The sequence below is a fragment of the Danio rerio genome, chromosome 15, assembly GCF_049306965.1.
Source record: "Danio rerio strain Tuebingen ecotype United States chromosome 15, GRCz12tu, whole genome shotgun sequence".
NCBI classification, from domain to species: Eukaryota; Metazoa; Chordata; class Actinopteri; order Cypriniformes; family Danionidae; genus Danio; species Danio rerio.
Window position 1 is genome coordinate 35,031,168 of NC_133190.1, and position 18,522 is coordinate 35,049,689.

Genomic DNA, 18,522 nt, shown 5'->3' on the forward strand with positions numbered 1-18,522 from the left:
CTCTTATTGAAATAATAGAGATTTGATATGGGAAAAAATATGGGCTTTGCATCAAAAATATTTTCTCACCAACAAGGTCAAAGAAGTGTCTTTTAAATTGATCAACAAATTTTATCCTATAAAACAATTTTTGAAAAAGTTTCATTCTAATATTGATGTAAAATGTTTATTTTGTTAATTTCATACTGAAACTGTTTTTCATTTATTTTGGGAGTGTAATTATGTTGTACAATTTTGGAAACATATTGGATTATTTATTGATGATAATATACAACAAGATGTTTCTGTTACTTTTAAAGAAATTATCTTTGGTTATTATGAATCTGCCCCTACTAAGAGAAATGCTTGTTTTGTTATAAATTTTATTTATTTTCTTTGTAAATTCCATATCCACAAATGCAAATTTACTAATACTAAACCATATTTTTCTGTTTTTTTGCAAGAATTTAGTCATTATATACAATTAATTTCATTATCTAAAAATAAGAAAGCAAACAGAACTATTTCATTTTGTAATGACTTTAATTTATGTACTGTTCTTGACTCTTAAATGTCTTACCCTCAAGTTTATATATCATGTTCTTTATTCTTTTTTTTCTTCTGTCTTTCTCTCGTGTATCTCTTTTTCATTGACAATGTAATTCATATTCTGTATTGTAAACAAATATTGCTACAAACTTGTCAACTGTTTTTTTGCAAAAAATAAAAATAAAAAATCAGCACTTTTAATAGTTTATTTAACAGACTTATAATATGCTGTTGTTCTATTGGAGTTTTCATTCCAAAATGGCCGCCGCGCTCTCTAGTGGCTGTTACCAAATTACACTAGAGTGTCGCCTCTTGGTCATTCTAAGCTCTTTGACCGCAGTGAACCTTGGGATCGCAATGAACCTTGGGATCGCGACCATAGACTGTAAAAAATAGATCGCCACATACAATGACCCCAACTTCCATGGATATTTTAAAATGTAAAAGATCAGCCAAAAACATTTTTAAACTTAGTACTTGAAATGTAAGATTTTTTAAAGTAAAAAAAAAAAAGATAAATAATTTGAATGAATCAAAGTTTTATTAGGCATAGTTAGCCTAAACTGGGCAACCGAATATAATTTCACTCATTAAATATAAAGTAAATGAGAATATATTTATAAACACCAACTAATCTCCAATAAAAATACATTATGCAGCATTAACATACTATTTAATGTTGACAGTTGAACTCATCTGAGAATTCACCGCTGATGCAGTTTGACCAATAGCAGAGCGGAGTTAAACTCACCGTGAAGGTATGTCACGTGGACCGAAGTTTATTCATACAGTAGTTTCGACCCAGTTTACAGACGCTTTTCATGAACAAAATAAAAATAACATATTTCTAAAATAAGAAAACTGCGACAATAGGCGTAAATCAGGTTTTAAAAATTGCGTTGACATCTATTGGTAATTATACGAGCCTCCAGCGTCTCCCTATGAAGCCTCAGGCTTAGGTACAGATTCTATAGGGAATCCCTGCACGTCTAGGGTTCCTGACCAAGCGTCAGTATATGACGAGTTGGGAGTGAGAACGTGTTGCAAAAACATGCCTTCGAAGGATAAAACGGACTTTCAAACTCAGAAGCAATACTTACGTAAGTCAACTCTAAATTTGCATTTAACTCATTTGATGACACTTTTTATACCCATAAAAGGAATGCAATATGCCTTATATTCACAAAAACAAAGGGGAAAGATATTGTATGTGTCATGGATTCACATTTGGATTTACGTTTAGTCTATTAGGTAAAAGAATAATCGGCAACACTTTTGTTTAAATAACAATTCACACAATCTAGAATATCTTAAAACTATTAATGGTTTATTAGCACTTATTAAGTAGCCTATGATCTTATTTTAATATCAACCCTACCCAATACCTATTACCTTTTAATAAGCTATTAGATTTTTTTATTGTTTATAATTTTACTTTTTATTACAATTGACATTGTGACATTGCCTAGTGCTCAAAATACAGATTTTTATTTTACTTTTAATAACATCAGCTTGCAGTAGGATCAGCAGATTTAATATAGCCTTGTTACAATCCCCGATTTGTTTATACCCGCATCCGCGTTAAATAACTAAAAATAACTCGATCAGTCCAATATTGCAGTTAAAGCAACTGTTTTAGACAGGCAGTAAACACAAACTGCAACATGGGACTGTTCTGGCGATTTGTCTCTCAGCAGTGGCGATGCTAGACCAGAGTGACTGTGGGGGCCGGGCAGGGGCCATTTGTACTTTTAGGGGGCACACATACATCTCAAACTTAGTTATTCAAAGTCATTTTTTTCGTGCATCACTCTTGAGTCTTCTTAAACAAGATAATTAAAAATATAATAATATATTATCAAAATAATCTTATCAAAAATAATCTTCCTTGTTAATCTATTTGACAAGTAACTTTGCATTGTAGTATAGGATATTTCAAGTAGGCTACATAACATTCAAGTAGGCTACATAAAGTCACATTTTTGCACCAGTAAATTTTGCCCTCCCGTTAATTTAAAATAATGTTTCCCAAGTGATCAGGGGCAACAGATGAAAAATAGCCTTCTAATTCTGGTGCATTTGCAGAAATGCCAATTAATGTACACTGTCCCTGCTAAATAAACAAATACATAAAATAAATCTTTAACAAACCAAGGACATTTTCACAGTATTTCTTTTTAAAACAAAAACAATTAATCTGGAATCTTAATAAGTCTAATTTCATATAGTGTATTTCTAGAATAAAATCAGTTTTGAATAAAACAACATTTTAAAGGTCAGTATTATTAGCCTTTTTAAGACATATTTACTGTGTATTTTTTGATTGATCTACAAACTAGTTATAAAATAACTTGACTAATTATTCCAACCTTCCTAGTTAACATAAGTCTTTAAATTACACTTCAATCTGAATGAGACTAGAATGCTTAACAGAGCTTTGTCTGAATACAACTATCCTGCAAAATAACTGGTAAAATATTATGACTGTCACCATGGGAAAGATAAAAGTAGTTATTAGAAATTAGTTATAGTTAAACTATTATGTTTAAAAATGTGTTGTAAAAAAATCATGTGTTTGAAGATGCTTTATATTACTACTGAAAACAAAAATGATTGAAGGCTGTATTACTTTACATGAGTGTGACTAAAAGCTAATTTTTTTTATTTTATAATTTACATTTACATTTAGTCATTTAGCAGACGCTTTTATCCAAAGCGACTTACAAATGAGGACAAGGAAGCAATTTACACAACTAAGAGCAACAATGAATAAGTGCTATAGGCAAGTTTCAGGTCTGTAAAGTCTAAGAAGGGAAGTATTAGTATTTTTTTATTTTTTATTTTTTGGTACAGTTAGTGTGATATTCAGAGAGGCAATTGCAGATTAGGAAGTGAAGTGGAGACTAAATAGTTGAGTTTTTAGTCGTTTCTTGAAAATAGCGAGTGACTCTGCTGTTCGGATGCAGTTAGGGAGTTCATTCCACCAACTGGGCAGATTGAGCGTGAGCGTTCGCGAAAGTGATTTTTTCCCTCTTTGGGATGGAACCACGAGGCGACGTTCATTCACAGAACGCAAGTTTCTGGAGGGCACATAGATCTGCAGAAGTGAGAGCAGATAAGAAGGAGCAAGGCCAGAAGTCACTTTGTAGGCAAACATCAGAGCTTTGAATTTGATGCGAGCAGCAACTGGCAGCCAGTGCAAACGGACTAGCAGCAGAGTGACATGTGCTCGTTTAGGTTCATTGAAGACCACTCGTGCTGCTGCGTTCTGGAGCAGTTGAAGAGGCTTGATAGAGTTAGCTGGAAGCCCAGCTAGTAGAGAGTTGCAGTAATCCAGTTTGGAGAGAACAAGAGCTTGAACAAGGAGTTGAGCTGCATGTTCAGATAAGAAGGGTCGGATCTTTCTGATGTTATAGAGTGCGAATCTGCAAGATCGAGCAGTTCTAGAAATGTGGTCAGAGAAGTTTAGTTGGTCATCAATCGTACCTCCAAGGCTTTTCACCATTTTGGATGCAGTAATGGTTGCCCCATACATCTGGATTGAAAAGTTATGGTGTAGAGTCGGGTTGGCAGAAACTACAAGCATTTCCGTTTTTGCGAGGTTCAGCTGAAGATGATGATCTTTCATCCAGTGTGAAATATCCAACAGGCAGGCTGAGATGCGAGCTGGAACCAAGGGATCATCAGGGTGTAAAGAGAGGTATAGCTGGGTATCATCAGCATAGCAGTGGTAGGAGAATCCATGTCTCTGGATGACTGGTCCTAGAGATGATGTGTAGATGGAGAAGAGAAGTGGCCCAAGAACAGAGCCTTGAGGTACCCCAGTGTTTAGATGCTGTAGGTTGGACACCTCTCCCCTCCAAGACACCCTGAATGACCTGTCAGAGAGGTAAGATCTGAACCATTGTATAACAGTGCCCGCAACGCCCAGTGACTCGAGCGTAGATAGCAGGATCTGGTGGTTGACAGTGTCAAAAGCAGCTGACAAGTCCAGAAAAATGAGGACTGATGATTTTGAGTCTGCTTTAGCCAGTCTGAGATCCTCCACGACCGAGAGCAGGGCAGTCTCAGTTGAGTGGCCTTTCTTAAAGCCGGATTGCTTGTTGTCCATGAGATTGTTTTGAATTTATATTTAGCACTGGACACTGCTTGTCAAATTGTCCTTCCTCCCATTCAAAAAGTAGGTAGCACATTTTGATGTGCAATATGCTACCCATCAGATTTAAACTTTTATGTGGAGTAGTGTGATATGAAGCTGTAATATCACTCTAACCTACCTAATCCCTAACCCCAACCTCAGAACCATTCAAATACAGTGTTGGTAGCATATTCAGAAGGGTACGTAGGATAAAATGTCAGGACACCAGTCATAATCATATTTTCTTTCAGATATAATATATCGGAGGTCCACAGACAATTCCTTTATCTTCATGCTTGGTTTGTGCTGTGACATGCACTGTCAACCCTGGAACCTTGTAAAGACAGGGATATGCCTTTTCAAATCATGTCCAATCAACTGAATTTACCACAGGTGAACTCCAATTAATCTGCTGACACATCTCAAGATTGATCAGTGGAAACGGAATGTATTTGAGGTCAATTTAGAGCTTCACGGCAAAGGCTGTGAATACTTCTGTACATGTGACTTTTCAGCTTTTTTAGTTTGAATAAATTTGCAACAATTTCAAGAAATCTTTTTTACATTGCGATTATGGGGTATTGTGTGTAAAATTTTGAGGAAATAAATGACTTTAATTCATTTTGGAATAAGGCTGTAACACAACAAAAAAATAAAATAAATGTGGAAAAGGTGAAGCGTTATGAATTCTTTCCAGATGCACTGCACGTGCAAATCAAGGAAATTGATTTATATATCAAGTAAGTCTTGTTAACATTGCATCATTTATTTATTGTTAGTATTGCATTTATTTATAGATTATTTTACTAAGTAGCTGTATACCTAGAGAAAGATACCTTAACTAATTTGATTATAAAGTATATTTTGTAACAAAGTTTTTACAGTTCACAGGCAAAGATCATGTTTATTCAAGTTATTTATTGGACTGCCTCTGCTAGTAATCATGTGTATTCTGGTGAGTTCATTCAATCCAAATATATATGTTTAAATATTGTGTTTATTCATTGTGTTCACAGGAATTTGTTTTTTAAAATATATTTTTTGTATGCTGTAAGATCTTTATCACTTAATTGGTACTTTATTACTTCATAGGCATTGGATCTTCCAATGCCTAATGTATTTGTTGACTACTGTCAACAAATGTCAACTGTCAACTGTTTTATTACTTCCTAGGTGCATTTTCAGACTTATATTGCCTTATTACCAAATATCATTGTCCACATTTTATTGCCTTCTTGCCCCACTATAAATTAGTCTGAACATTTGCCCATGTTGACCAACAGTAAAATCTTTGTCTACTTTGCCTACCTGAAGAATGATTTTATTGATTAATAATCACCTATTGTTTATTTTTAGGTGGAATGGTCTAATATGGGTAATGATAATAAGAAAAACATACCACCCAGCTTTCTGTCTCAGCATCTCACAGGACTCCACAACTCTTCAACCTCTGATGATTCTGCGGGGTCTCAGTCACTAAGAAACATTTTTCAGTCTGAATTTGGAATCAGTTTGCAGAGTTACTATATGTTGCAGGAGGCTGTTTACTGGCCCGGTCCTCACAGACCAATTACACATTTATCAATGAGTACTAGTCCAGAGAACACCAAATTCACCATTCAGAATCTGAAAGAGAGCTACCAAACTGGCGAGGAACTTTTTGTTATGGTGCATGCAAAGGATTTCAACAATAACTCCAAAGATTACGGGGGAGACTTTTTTCAAGCCAAGTTGTTCTGGTCCAAATCTAAGGTCAGTGATTGTACTCACTAGGTAAAGTTGCAGCATTTATTATACATGATCAACACATTAGTATTTCAGATGCAAAAGCCTTGAAGTGCCTTCTGAAAAGTAATTTCAGCTTTATGGCAAAGAATAGGTTATTTTCATTCTCTTTAAATATGAAACAACTGACCATAAACAAACAAGGCTGACAAAAATGATCATTTTCAGAAAAAAGAAAAATCAAAAACCACTTTTGCAAGTTTTTTGCATCTGAACTCTTCACATACACATCCTTGATTCAATTCATATGTCTTTATTATCTTCAATCACAATAACATGGCCTCACTCAAAAAATTGTAAATAACAAATCAAGCCCTGCCTCCCAATTCTTTTCTTATTTATAAATCTAAATATACATTATTGATGGGCCAAAACATTATGACCAGTCAGATGTAAGACAAATACAGGTAGATTAGATGGAAATGGGGATGCAAGGTTTGTACTTTGCTTCCAATCAGAAGTGGTCCAAGGAGGGATAAACAACAAACTGGTGACAGTATTCAGTGTCAGGTGCTTTCACACCTGTGAATCGATTCAGTTGTTCCGAAACGGAGATTACAATTGTTACATTGTTGCTCTTTGCTCATGGAGCGGTTCGCTTTCACACTGCAAAGTTTTATAATCAGACCAAAAGAGCTAAAACAAGTCATGTGTGAATAAACTCTCCTCACATTGGTCAGAGATTCACTGTTTATTTTGCAGAGTCCCGCTTAGCTGTCAGGAGAGGTGGTAGTTTAGTGGTGTTTGACAAGGTGCGCGCGACGTGTCTGAAGAGTGAAGGCTGATTTATACTTCTGCGTCAAACGCCGGCGTATGCTACAGCGCTGACGCATAGTCCTTCGCCGTGGCCGTCGGCGTCGCTGACGTGCACCTCTCAAAAAATGTAAATACACGTCATAACGACGCATAGTGCAAGCTTTGCGATTGGTTGGCTTGGTAGCGTTGACGAGTCTGGGCGGGACTGAGAGCCGCGTGAATGGTGCGAGCCTGGTGGAGCGATTGTTTACAAGTGTGGAGTCCCATGAAGGAGCTCCGGATGGAAAGTTTTGTTTTGTGTTTACCTCACAGTTAAATTTGTTGCACTTCTGCTGGTTCCTGCCTCAAAATGAGCGAGTTTGAGCCCCTTGTACATCCAGGAAGTGTTTAGAAAAAGCAAAACAGCAGCGAAGAAACTCGACACAGAGGAACATTTACACCTCACTGCCAACTAGTGTTCGGAAGTGTTAATGCAGAGCAACAGAGACAGCGCGCAGAAGTATAAATGCACAGCTACGCGCTTTGCATGTACCGTGGGTTACACTGGTCACTTGACGCAGAAGTATACCTCACAGTTAAATTTGTTGCACGTCTGCTGGTTCCTGCCTCAAAATGAGCGAGTTTGAGCCCCTTGTACATCCAGGAAGTGTTTAGGAAAAGCAAAACAGCAGCGAAGAAACTCGACACAGAGGAACATTTACACCTCACTGCCAACTAGTGTTCGGAAGTGTTAATGCAGAGCAACAGAGACAGCGCGCAGAAGTATAAATGCACAGCTACGCGCGTTGCATGTACCGTGGGTTACACTGGTCACTTGACGCAGAAGTATAAACCAGGCTTGAGCTGAGATGCGGTGGGGAGGGGTGAGAAGGGTGTGCGACGTAGGCTATTTGAGGACCCGGAGGGAGACGCGAGATTATCGGGAGATTATCACTCGTTTGCGGGCATCCGGGAGACTCGCGAAACTTCCTGCCCTACTCATAATTCTCTCTTCATATAGCCGTATGCCTATTACATATCCATAAAACACTGATTTAACCGGGCTCGGATCGTTTGCTTTCTCATTGCAATCGATCCGCTCCAGAGTTCGTTTCATTCAAGCCAAGACCACCTCATTCAAGCGATCTCGGAGCGATTGATTTGGCATGGATCCGAGAGCGATTTGTGGTTTTTACACATGCCAAACGAACCACGTGAACTGGGCAAACGAGACAGGTTCAGAAACAAAAGTGTAGGTGTGAAAGTACCCTAAAGCTCACCAATGCACAAGAGCAATGAAAGCTATCCCTTCTGCGCTGGCCAACAGATGGTTTGCTGAGTTGCAAGCCACACAATATTCCTAATGTAAGTTATGGAAGGAATTTGTGGATTACAGTTCTCAGCAAAGACCTTGGTGATGAGAGAAGTCCTCTATACCAGTGGTCCTCAACCGGTACTGCTCCGTGGATTAATTGGTATCGGGCTGCACAAGAAATCATTAATTATTTCTGTTTTATTTATTATACGAGTCTGATCGATTCTTTTATTTTGAAAAATATTTTATCTTGAAAAGTTACCATATTCTCTCGCTTGGTCACTTGAGCGTCTAAATTTAATCCACAAGCTGCAAAATGAGCAAGAAACAGACGTCTTTGGCAAGTTTTTTTGCTAAGAAGAAAAGGTCCAGTGAAGGATCCACAAACTGCCAAGGAATGGATCCACAATCCATTTGTCAACAAATCAGGTGAATCTACCATGTCTTAGCAAGAAAATCCAATCCTCCAGATGGACCCATTGAATGACTGCCATGAGTCACTATGACCAATTTACTGATTCACCTACTATATGCCACATGTCTTTAGGCTGTGGGGAAAACTGGAGCAGCTGGGGAAACCCATGAAAACACAAGGACAACATGGAAGTTTTCCTGGCCGAGCTGGCACTCAAACCAGCAACCATCACCCTGCTGTGAGGTGACAGGATACAACTCTTCATAATGGAACTGCTGGAACAAGTCCAATCTACTCCTGACAACCTGAAGTATCCTCTTTTATCTTTTTGGTGCCACAAACTAAATGACACCTTGACTCATTGGCTTGAGGAGGATCAGCAGTGTATTAGGCAGGTGGCCATAATGTTTAGCTTCATCAGTGTGTATCACTGTTGGGAAGAAAAGACTCTTTCAGCTTGTGTTTAAAACCATGGGACTATGTTTCCTAATGATTTCCGTTGTATTAAAATTATTTATATATTTCTGGTCCACACATACTATAAAATAACAGGGTTTGTACATTATTTATGTTATATTAAACCTTACCAGTTTAAGTCATAATAACCAGGGGTACCCAGGGGTATGAATAATTTTAGGCTTGACTGTAAGTCTTGACAATAATACCGTGTGAATGGGCTTTCTATTGAGAATATTCCTCTGTCACAGGCCAGTGTTTTTGGGGATGTGGTGGACCTGCTCAATGGCTCCTACTCAGTGCGTTTCCTTCTGCCTTGGGTCGGAGAAGCTCAGGTTGCTGTCCGTTTAATTCACTCCAGTGAAGCTGTGCAAGTCTTGAAGCATCACAGAGATACTGACTCAGACAGAGTTTACTATAATGGATATTACGAGGCTCCAGGACCAAATAAAACCAGGCTAAATGAAGTTGTGGAGTGTAATGTGAAGTGGGACAAGAATGGATTGGAGAGTTTAGGAACCAAAAACTGCTGTTGTGAATACAGCGATCCTCGTACCAGAGAAACGTGGCGCTGCAAGAAACCCAAATCTCTGCCATGCAGCGCCCTTGTCTACCACTCCATGGGCTCTTACAGAAACCGACTGACTAAAGAGGAGAAGGCACTAATGTGAGATTAAAGAATAATCACATAAAATAAATGTCTGAATGTTAATTAATATCTAATTAAAATGTTTAAGTGGACTTGATTTAAAGGATGTTTGATTGAAGGCATACCTAACTTATTTAATTCACTGACTGAAGGAAGCATGACAGATAAAACACATTTTCTTTGGCAGGGAGGAAACTAACAAAGGTATCAGAGGAAATGAGAATATCATCAAAATACTTCATTCTCCTGGAAATAAAACCATTGGTATGTTGGCCAGTTGTCTAAACCTGAAAAAAAAAAGTGCCTTTCTTACCTTGTTTGGATGTAGATACCAGGATGGGATAATGCTAGGAAATAATGATGATGCTAAAAAAGCAAGGAGTTGAAATTGTGACAGATCCCATTACAGCTAAACACTACACAGTTTAGGTCACCTTTACAGAAAAACCACACAATCATCACAAGAGCTCATCTAAAATCAAATGCAAAGCACAAAGTATGTGAATGTGCAGGATTTGGAACATTTTATTTAAGAAGTAAAACTACTTATCATTAAAAAAATTGTGACCACTCTGAAACTTAGATAAATACAGTGTATCCGGAAAGTATTGATAGCACTTTAGTTTTTCCACATTTTTTATGTGAGAGCCTTATTCCAAAACTGATTAAATTCCGTTATTTCCTCAAAATTCTGCACACAATACCCCATTATGACAATGTGAAATAAAGATTTTTTTTTTTAAATGGATAAATTATGATATATAATAAATGATATATAAATAATTTAAAAAATAAGACTGAAAAATCAAAAAACCATATGTACATAAGTATTCACAGCCTTTGCCGTGAAGCTCTAAATTGAGCTGAGGTACATTCTGTTTGCACTGATCATTCTTGAGATGTTTCAGAAGCTTAATTGAAGTTCACCTGTGGAAAATTCAGTTGATTGGATATGATTTGGACAGTGGACATGAGGCATACACCTATCTATTTTAGGTCCCAGGGTTGACAGTGCATGCCAAAGCACAAACCAAGCATGAAGACAAAGGAATTGTATGTAGACCTCCGAGAAATGTTTGCTGCTGTGAAAGTTCCAATGAGCACAATGGCCTCCATCATCCATAAGTGGAAGATGATTGGAACCACCAGGACACTTCCAAGAGTTGGCCGGCCATCTAAGCTGAGTGATCGGGGAGAAGGGCCTTAGAGAGGTGATCAATAACCCAATGGTCACTCTGTGTGAGCTCCAGCGCTTTTCTGTGGAGAGAGGAGAACCTTACAGAAGGACAACCCTCTGTGCAGCAATCCACCAATCAGGCCTGTATGGTAGAATGGTCAGACGGAAGCCACTCCTTAGTGGTATCTGAAGAACTGTCAGATCATAGGAAACAAAATTCTCTGGTCTGATGGGACTAAAATTAAACTCTTTGGAGTGAATTCCAAGTGCTACATTGGGTGAAAAACAGGCACCGCTCATCACCAGGCTAATTTAATCCATTTTGGAATAAGGCTGTAACATTAAAAAATGCAGAAAAAAGGACGCGCTATGAATACTTTCCGGATGCACTACATATATTTATCACCCACATATATTTATATCCAGTTATTTAACTTTTAAAGGCAACGAAAAAAATCACCATACAAGTTAAAATACTGAAACATACACACCGGAGCCTTAAAAAGGCTCTAAATAAGCAAAGTTAAAGCCACTTCAGTTTTTAGACACTTCTGGACTCTTAGGCCCAAACCCAATTCTATTTTTGTACCCCTTCAAAATGTACCCCTAAGAATTGGGACAGCACTATAGTACCTGCACACGTCATCATATGTCCTCGCGATTTCTTGTTTCAAATTAGATCAGACGATCGCGACTGCTGAAGTGATTCCAGTTGTGTTATTTTTTTAGTATTTATCTTCAGGAAATCACTGAAGGCATATATTATGTTATCATATTGATCTAATGTGGCAATAAGATCGTAATACTGTGCATTTAACAGTGGCAATACTCATCAATGTAAACACACAAAAACAGCATTAACATCAGACACTGTAAAATGCTCTTTGACAGCAACTAGACTTTTCTGACAGGGTATTCCAGTGTCACTGAGTGTCAGAATGTTGTGGGACTGCTGTACAGGAGTTATGATTATAGGGATTATAGATCGGTAATAGATCGCGAAATTTTTCGGTTTTTATTTTAGTGTTTTTCTTTTTAAAAACATGACCATAAAACGTAAACGGGGTTATGAATATATTAAAATGTGTTTGTTTGTTGTAAATATTCATAATAATGACAAAAAATATATATTTGTGGATCTCCTTACTTCCGGGTGCAGCTGTTGCTGGGGTATTCTGGGAACCTTTTCTTACCCCTTGGTTTCAAGTGTGGTCCTGAAAAATCTTTGTTTGAAGGGGTGTATACCCCTTGCCCTTAGCCCTATGCCTTCAAGCTAAAGAGAATTGGGACACCACTACCCCTTCATGGGCACACGCAAAACGAGGGGTAAGGGGAAGGGCTAAGAGGTAGAATTGTGATTGGGGCTTAGTATGCGAAGCTCATGTGTTAAATATAAAGTAACATATTATAAAATGGCAACTTCAGCATTTCAAATATATTTAAATAAACAACAAACGAGACAATTTACATTTTAGATTACCATAAATGCTTGTCAGTACCTACATTTGATCAAATGTAAATCATTCCAAATCTATATTAATTTATTTTGTCTGCTGGTCCCCAAAGGTAAATACTAATATTTTTTGCTATTGACATATAATATAGTTTGCTATTGACATATACTCACCCTTTAGATGTTCCAGAGAAATGTCGACCTGGTTTGCACACTCCAGTTCCAGCTGGCTTTTTCCTGGATGACGTGTGGACATCATTCGTTTGCAACATCCGCCATTTTACACTCCAAACCACAACCAAGTGCCTGAAGGACAAACACATCTATATGATGGGAGACTCAACTATGAGACAGTGGTTTGAGTTCTTTGTGAAAACAATACCAAGTGAGACAGAGAGTTTTCTATTGGTTACTGTATATAGTACATGATACAGATACTGTAGTAGTAGAATCTTAAACGTTAATGTGACGCACTATTTTTCAGCCCTGAAGCAGATGAATCTCCATGTCCAATATAACGCCGGGCCGCTCATGGCAGTTGATGTGGAAAACAACATTGACTTACACTGGAGAGCTCACGGCTTTCCTTTTCGCACTTTGAAGACAGCGGTGGCTAGTTTGCATTATATCAGTAATGAGATTGATGACCTGGCTGGAGGCCCTCACACAATCATCATGCTCAATCTGGGACCCCATTTCACCACGTACCCTCTGGATTTCTTCACTCTTCGGGTTTTGAGGATCCGCAAAGCTCTTCTTGCACTTTTACAGCGAGCGCCTGATACTACTGTTATCATCAAGACTGTAAACACTGGATATAAGGTAACCTTCAACAGTCTTGGTGGGTCACTGTCCTGCAGAGTTTAGCTACATCTTACCTCTGGAAGCTTCTAGTATATCTAGTAAGACCTTAATTAGGTGGTTCAGGTGTGTTTAATTAGCTAAACTAATCAGGACAGTGGCTCTCCAGTGGCTGTTTCCGTTATAACACTTTCTAAAAGTTTACTTATTTGTAAAGGAAAAGCACATACTTTTGATTGTGTACCAGAGGAGTATGCATGTTTTGCCTTTGGGACATACTTCCTCGTTAACAGATTGTTATGATTCATAGTTAGGCTACATTGCCTGTCATTATCTCGACACATCATCCACATTTCTTTCCTATTTAATTACCTACTACCTGGCAACCTTTTTTGGAGAAGCAGAAGCAGGTTATTCTGTCTTTTATGCAGAGAAATCTCCTCAGGTCTTTGGATAATTATGCATTCAGAAGATAATATCCCAACATATCTTGATATGAGCCTCACATTGTTGTTGCAAATGAAGTATAACACAGGAAATGTGGTTGAAATATTTTCCAGATGGCTAGATATTACTTAATAGTCATTCAAGCAACTTTACCGAAGCCTCTCTACTTGACGGTTGGGTCTCGAGCGTCTGCCATGTTTGTAGTTTATTTTTGCTATTTACTCAAGTTTGAAGTTCTAATTGAATTCACGTCCAACGCTCATTGTACTACTTGCAATATTAGCAGTTAGAGACGATTCTACACTTCGAATGTTTACTGGAAATATTAGGCCGTACTCACACTAGGTACAGTTGCCTCGAACCGGGCCAAAGCACGCTTGTCCCCCCTCCCGTCTCCCCTGACGGCCCGCGCTCACACCATATCGGGCCTCGGCACGCTTACGTCATCGCTGCTGCTCTGTTCAGTGAAGCGCTCTCTATGGCAAGCCTTTTAAGCATTTAAATCTTTGTTCTGACTCCATAAATATATTTAGAGATATCTCTAATTATATTTTGACTGGTCATAATTATAATTCCACTACTCAGAATGACAATTAGAGATATCTGCAATTACAATTGTACTAGTACGAAATCAGTTTTTACTAGTCGTAATACATTTGGAGATATCTTTAATTCGTCATATTTAGAGATATTTACAAATATATTTAAAGATATCTCTAATTAATTTACTAATAGTTGAATTACAGTTGTAGATATCTTAAATTGGATTTTTGACTAGTCAAAATTCAGTTGGAGATATCTCTAATTACAATCGTGACTAGTCAAAACTCATTTAGAGATATCTGCAAATATTTTTCAATGGAAGTCAATGGAGGAATACGACTAGTCAGTCATAATATATTTGCAGATATCTCCAATCTGTCTAGTCGAATTATAATTATGACTAGTCAAAATATAATTAGAGATTTCTCTAAATATATTTATGGATAGTCAGAACAAGGTTTAAATGCTAAAACGGCTTGCCATATGCTCTCACCCAGTAGCACAGTGGAGATTTCTCTAGTTATATCGTTTCAGTCGTTTGTTACGCAGTGATATGCAGTCAGATATTTCGCCAAACAGTCCTTAGGGATGCGGTGACACGCAGTCAGATATTTCACCGGACAGATCCGCCACTTTTGGCACTCATAAACAATTATTAAGCTCTCGTGCTGCAGGAATGAGGAGGTCTGCTGAAGGTGCGCAGCTGTCATGCTGTCAGGAGTTCTCGTCTTTAATAAACTACGGCAGTTTGCGTTCACTGAACAGTAAGAATGATTAATAAATCCATATGAAACAACACTTAAAAGTCACGTCTCGCCTTCAGTTTCGGGCTTTGGCGCGTTATTGCACTCACACACAAGCCCAAGTGTACCGCGCTCAGGCACACCTCCTCCAACCGGGCCAGGGCCGGCCAAGTGAACCGCGCTTGAGCCCAATTCAGCGCACTCACACTTCTCAAACGATCCGGGAAACGGGCCTGGGCACGGTACGGATGGCACAGTGTGAGTAGGCCCTTAGACTGTCTGGGAGTTGGCATACTTTAATCAGCATATTAAGGTTTGGGACATACTAATTGTATTTTCGAATGTTATTTAGGATGGATAGAATGCCAATTGAGATGCAGCAATTAGGTAAATACATTACCAAAATGGCTGACTGCAGGTTTATGTATCATTGATTTATTCTGTCTTTTCAACAGGATATTTTCGGCAGTGACTGGTATTCTCTGCAGCTGAACAGAGTTCTGCGTTGGGCTTTTCAGGATATGGATGTTTATATTCTGGATGTGTGGCAAATGACGGCCTGTCACTACAGCAAAGAAAACATTCATCCAGGCCCCATCATCATCAAAAATGAGATTGATGTTTTACTGTCTTTTATTTGTCCTGCATGAATTAAAATGATCTCTACTGTTTCTTTACTGAACAGCACTGTTTGACTTTGCAGTTTAAATTGTCCCATAATAAACCACTCCTTGAATTTAAAATCTGATGTGTGCATGTTTTAGCTCCCACACTTTGAAATCAAAATTTACAATATTTATTGTATTACTAGCGCACATTGTTATTCTTTAGGTGAACCTTAAATCCATAAAAGTTGATTTACTGAATAAAATGTTTGATTTGGTAATCTTCATTCAAAGTCATTTTGCTTCCGCATTTGGAGTGGCGGTCCTTCTCTATTGATGTCAGTTTGATGGCTTTAGCCACAATATGCCGTGCTTACCAATAGTTCGATACAAAAGAATGGCGTGCAAAAAGAAAGCCCTGTCTCCTTGATTTATTTAGTGGTGGGGGCGGATGGGCAGTTATCAATATGTTACTTTTAAGGTTATCTTCACTAGTAGAGGCGTGCATGAAGGGAACATGCATGACATGTTTGTGAATAAAAGTCAAAGTGCCAAACTGCAGTTATAGTTGAAAAATTAAGAATGAAACACCTGAAATTACACAAAACTCAGGAGAAAAAGTGGATAGCGTGGCAATATTACAATGATGTTAATCGAATTATGTGCTACAACATGTAAAAAGGGATCATGAAAGGATCATTCAAAAAGCATCTCATGTAAACACCTTAATCATAATATTGTCTTATTCAGATTAAGGCAAATAATTTGATTACTGATGTCCATGTAAATGTTGCTGTCTATCTCCCCTGCATCTGTGTTTGTGTTGCTGCTGTGAAAATCAGCACGTACATTTACTGAAACTCCTCTTTTCATGTAAACCCTTCCCTCTTTTGCCACTCAACTCTCCCACCTAAACAAAGCTGGACTCACCCACTTTCCTGACTTTTTTCAAACTAGAGGTGGTAAATCTCCCTGCTGAAACAGGGGGTTGGGGGTTATCTATAAACTAGTGGCTCGTCCTGATTTTGCCAAGTGCTAGTTGTCCTGAGACCAACAAATTTTATGATGACCCAGGGACAACATCTCTATCAGCCAATCAAACGTTATTACGTCATCATTATGAGCCTCCTGCAGAGTCCGCCAAAAGCGCAAATTCAAAAAAGAAAACACACCCACCCACACACAGGCAACTGCCATTTTCACCAGTGAAGAGGACAAGTGAAGAGGTGAGATCACCGGTTTTCTTCTGTAAGTTTACAGATGCAGTAATGATTGTAAAATTCATATGTGTTTGTCCCTTTTTTCCAGCGAAGTGAACGAGCAACGTTTAACTTTTGTTTGCATTAAGTTAGCCTAATTAGCCGTCCCTACCTAACGTTAGATTAGCGTGCTGCTCTACCGTTACTGTGACTTACTTTCTGGTATTAATTAAAACAAGCTAACAGTATTTTTTTGAATATTTAAATCTAGCAAACGTTATTAAACTTGCCCTTTTGCTAATTTAGCGACCTTTTTTCTAATAATTCGGTTTTTAGCATGTATTATGTCAATTTCATTTAAAGACACGCCTGAAATGTGGACCAAAACAGCACTAGTTTAAACACAAGACAGTAACGTTATGTAAGTATTTGCATTTAGAAGTTACAAGCATTCAAAACATATAGTCACTCAAGTCCCCAATACAGACAAGCAGTTATGATGACATCACTCTGCACTTCAGCTTCTCATCAGATCTTCAGTCCAATCAAATGCGCTCTAGAATCTGAAACATCCCAACCGTCGAAACATTTAACAGATGCATCAGTCTTAAGAAAATAAGGATTCTAAAATAAGAGTTTTCACAGTAAAATAAGTTTGTAATTATGGATGGAGATGTCTAAAAAGTACTTACTCACTGTATATTATCTACTGTATAAGACAATGTTTTGTCAGTCTAGAAAAGAACCAAAACAACATCAATCAATATACAGCTCTCAGCTGAAAATCCGTACAAAACAAGACTAGGATAACAGAACATGCCTTTCTGGCTGCATTTTGTGAAGTTTATTCATAAACTAATTTCGAGAGGATCACGTGCTTATGATTGACATGGCTGGCCCCGAGTCAAGCTATTGTACGAACCACCAATCGGACTACTCCTAACCAAGTATAAATAACCAAGCACCTTACCTTTAGCCATCTTCGTCTTGAAGAATTCCCCCTTCCACCCCTTTGCCTCCTCCTTTGTCTACAGGGCTGCACGGCGGCCCAGTGGCTAGCACTGCGGCCTCACAGCAAAATGCCTCCGGTTCGGGCATCTACCCAAACGGTCAGCATTTTCGTGTGGAGTTCATGTTCTCCCCGTGCTTGCGTGGGTTTTCCCCGGGTCCTCCGGTTTCCACCCACACTCCCAAAAACATGACACTTAAGTAAATTGACTAAACCAAATTAGCACCAAATTCGATTCAATTCTGTCAGCAACGCATCACCTTAGCAACCCTCACGCAGCAGGAGGGAGGGGGGTTCTCGAGATCTACCCGAGCTCAAACTCCCCTCTCGCTCTGCAACGGGAGGAAGCCCCGGGCTTGAGGCGCTCATGAGCTCGGGGCTCTCTCCCGGGACAGCATGCCAAACTAGCTTATCAACAATCATCAGCTAAGTGTGAACTCTTGAAATGGCAGTCCGTAATGAATTTATGCCAAATTGGCATGACTAATTATTTTTTCTTTTTTGTTTCCTTTCAAATTGTATCT

General features: G+C 38.3%; 1 protein-coding gene across 10 annotated transcripts; it reads left to right on the plus strand.

Annotated features, from left to right (window-relative positions):
• The first annotated feature begins 1,498 nt into the window (after nucleotides 1–1,498).
• si:dkey-285b23.4 lies at nucleotides 1,499–15,921 on the plus strand. Of its 10 annotated transcripts, XM_073923865.1 has the most exons (11): nucleotides 1,499–1,628; nucleotides 4,178–4,417; nucleotides 5,551–5,621; nucleotides 6,023–6,418; nucleotides 8,811–8,930; nucleotides 9,049–9,311; nucleotides 9,629–10,039; nucleotides 10,209–10,285; nucleotides 12,833–13,036; nucleotides 13,136–13,473; nucleotides 15,641–15,921. In XM_073923865.1, the coding sequence occupies exons 7-11, from the start codon at nucleotides 9,993–9,995 to the stop codon at nucleotides 15,833–15,835; spliced, it is 861 nt and encodes a 286-aa protein (XP_073779966.1). In that variant the 5' UTR covers nucleotides 1,499–1,628; nucleotides 4,178–4,417; nucleotides 5,551–5,621; nucleotides 6,023–6,418; nucleotides 8,811–8,930; nucleotides 9,049–9,311; nucleotides 9,629–9,992; the 3' UTR covers nucleotides 15,836–15,921. The 10 variants fall into 10 exon arrangements, 8 of the variants coding, with proteins under 8 accessions (XP_073779966.1, XP_073779967.1, XP_073779965.1 ...); XM_073923866.1 differs by lacking the exon at nucleotides 8,811–8,930; XM_073923864.1 differs by lacking the exon at nucleotides 4,178–4,417.
• The last annotated feature ends 2,601 nt before the right edge of the window (nucleotides 15,922–18,522 follow it).

Bases quoted from the DNA above. Each gene is read 5' to 3' on its own strand.
- si:dkey-285b23.4 (XM_073923860.1), top strand. From the start codon at position 1,580: ATGCCTTCGAAGGATAAAACGGACTTTCAAACTCAGAAGCAATACTTA. The intron at 10,040-10,208 runs GTGAGATTAAAG...TTTCTTTGGCAG, and splicing joins AAAGAGGAGAAGGCACTAAT to GGAGGAAACTAACAAAGGTA. The intron at 13,037-13,135 runs GTGAGACAGAGA...ACTATTTTTCAG, and splicing joins CTTTGTGAAAACAATACCAA to CCCTGAAGCAGATGAATCTC.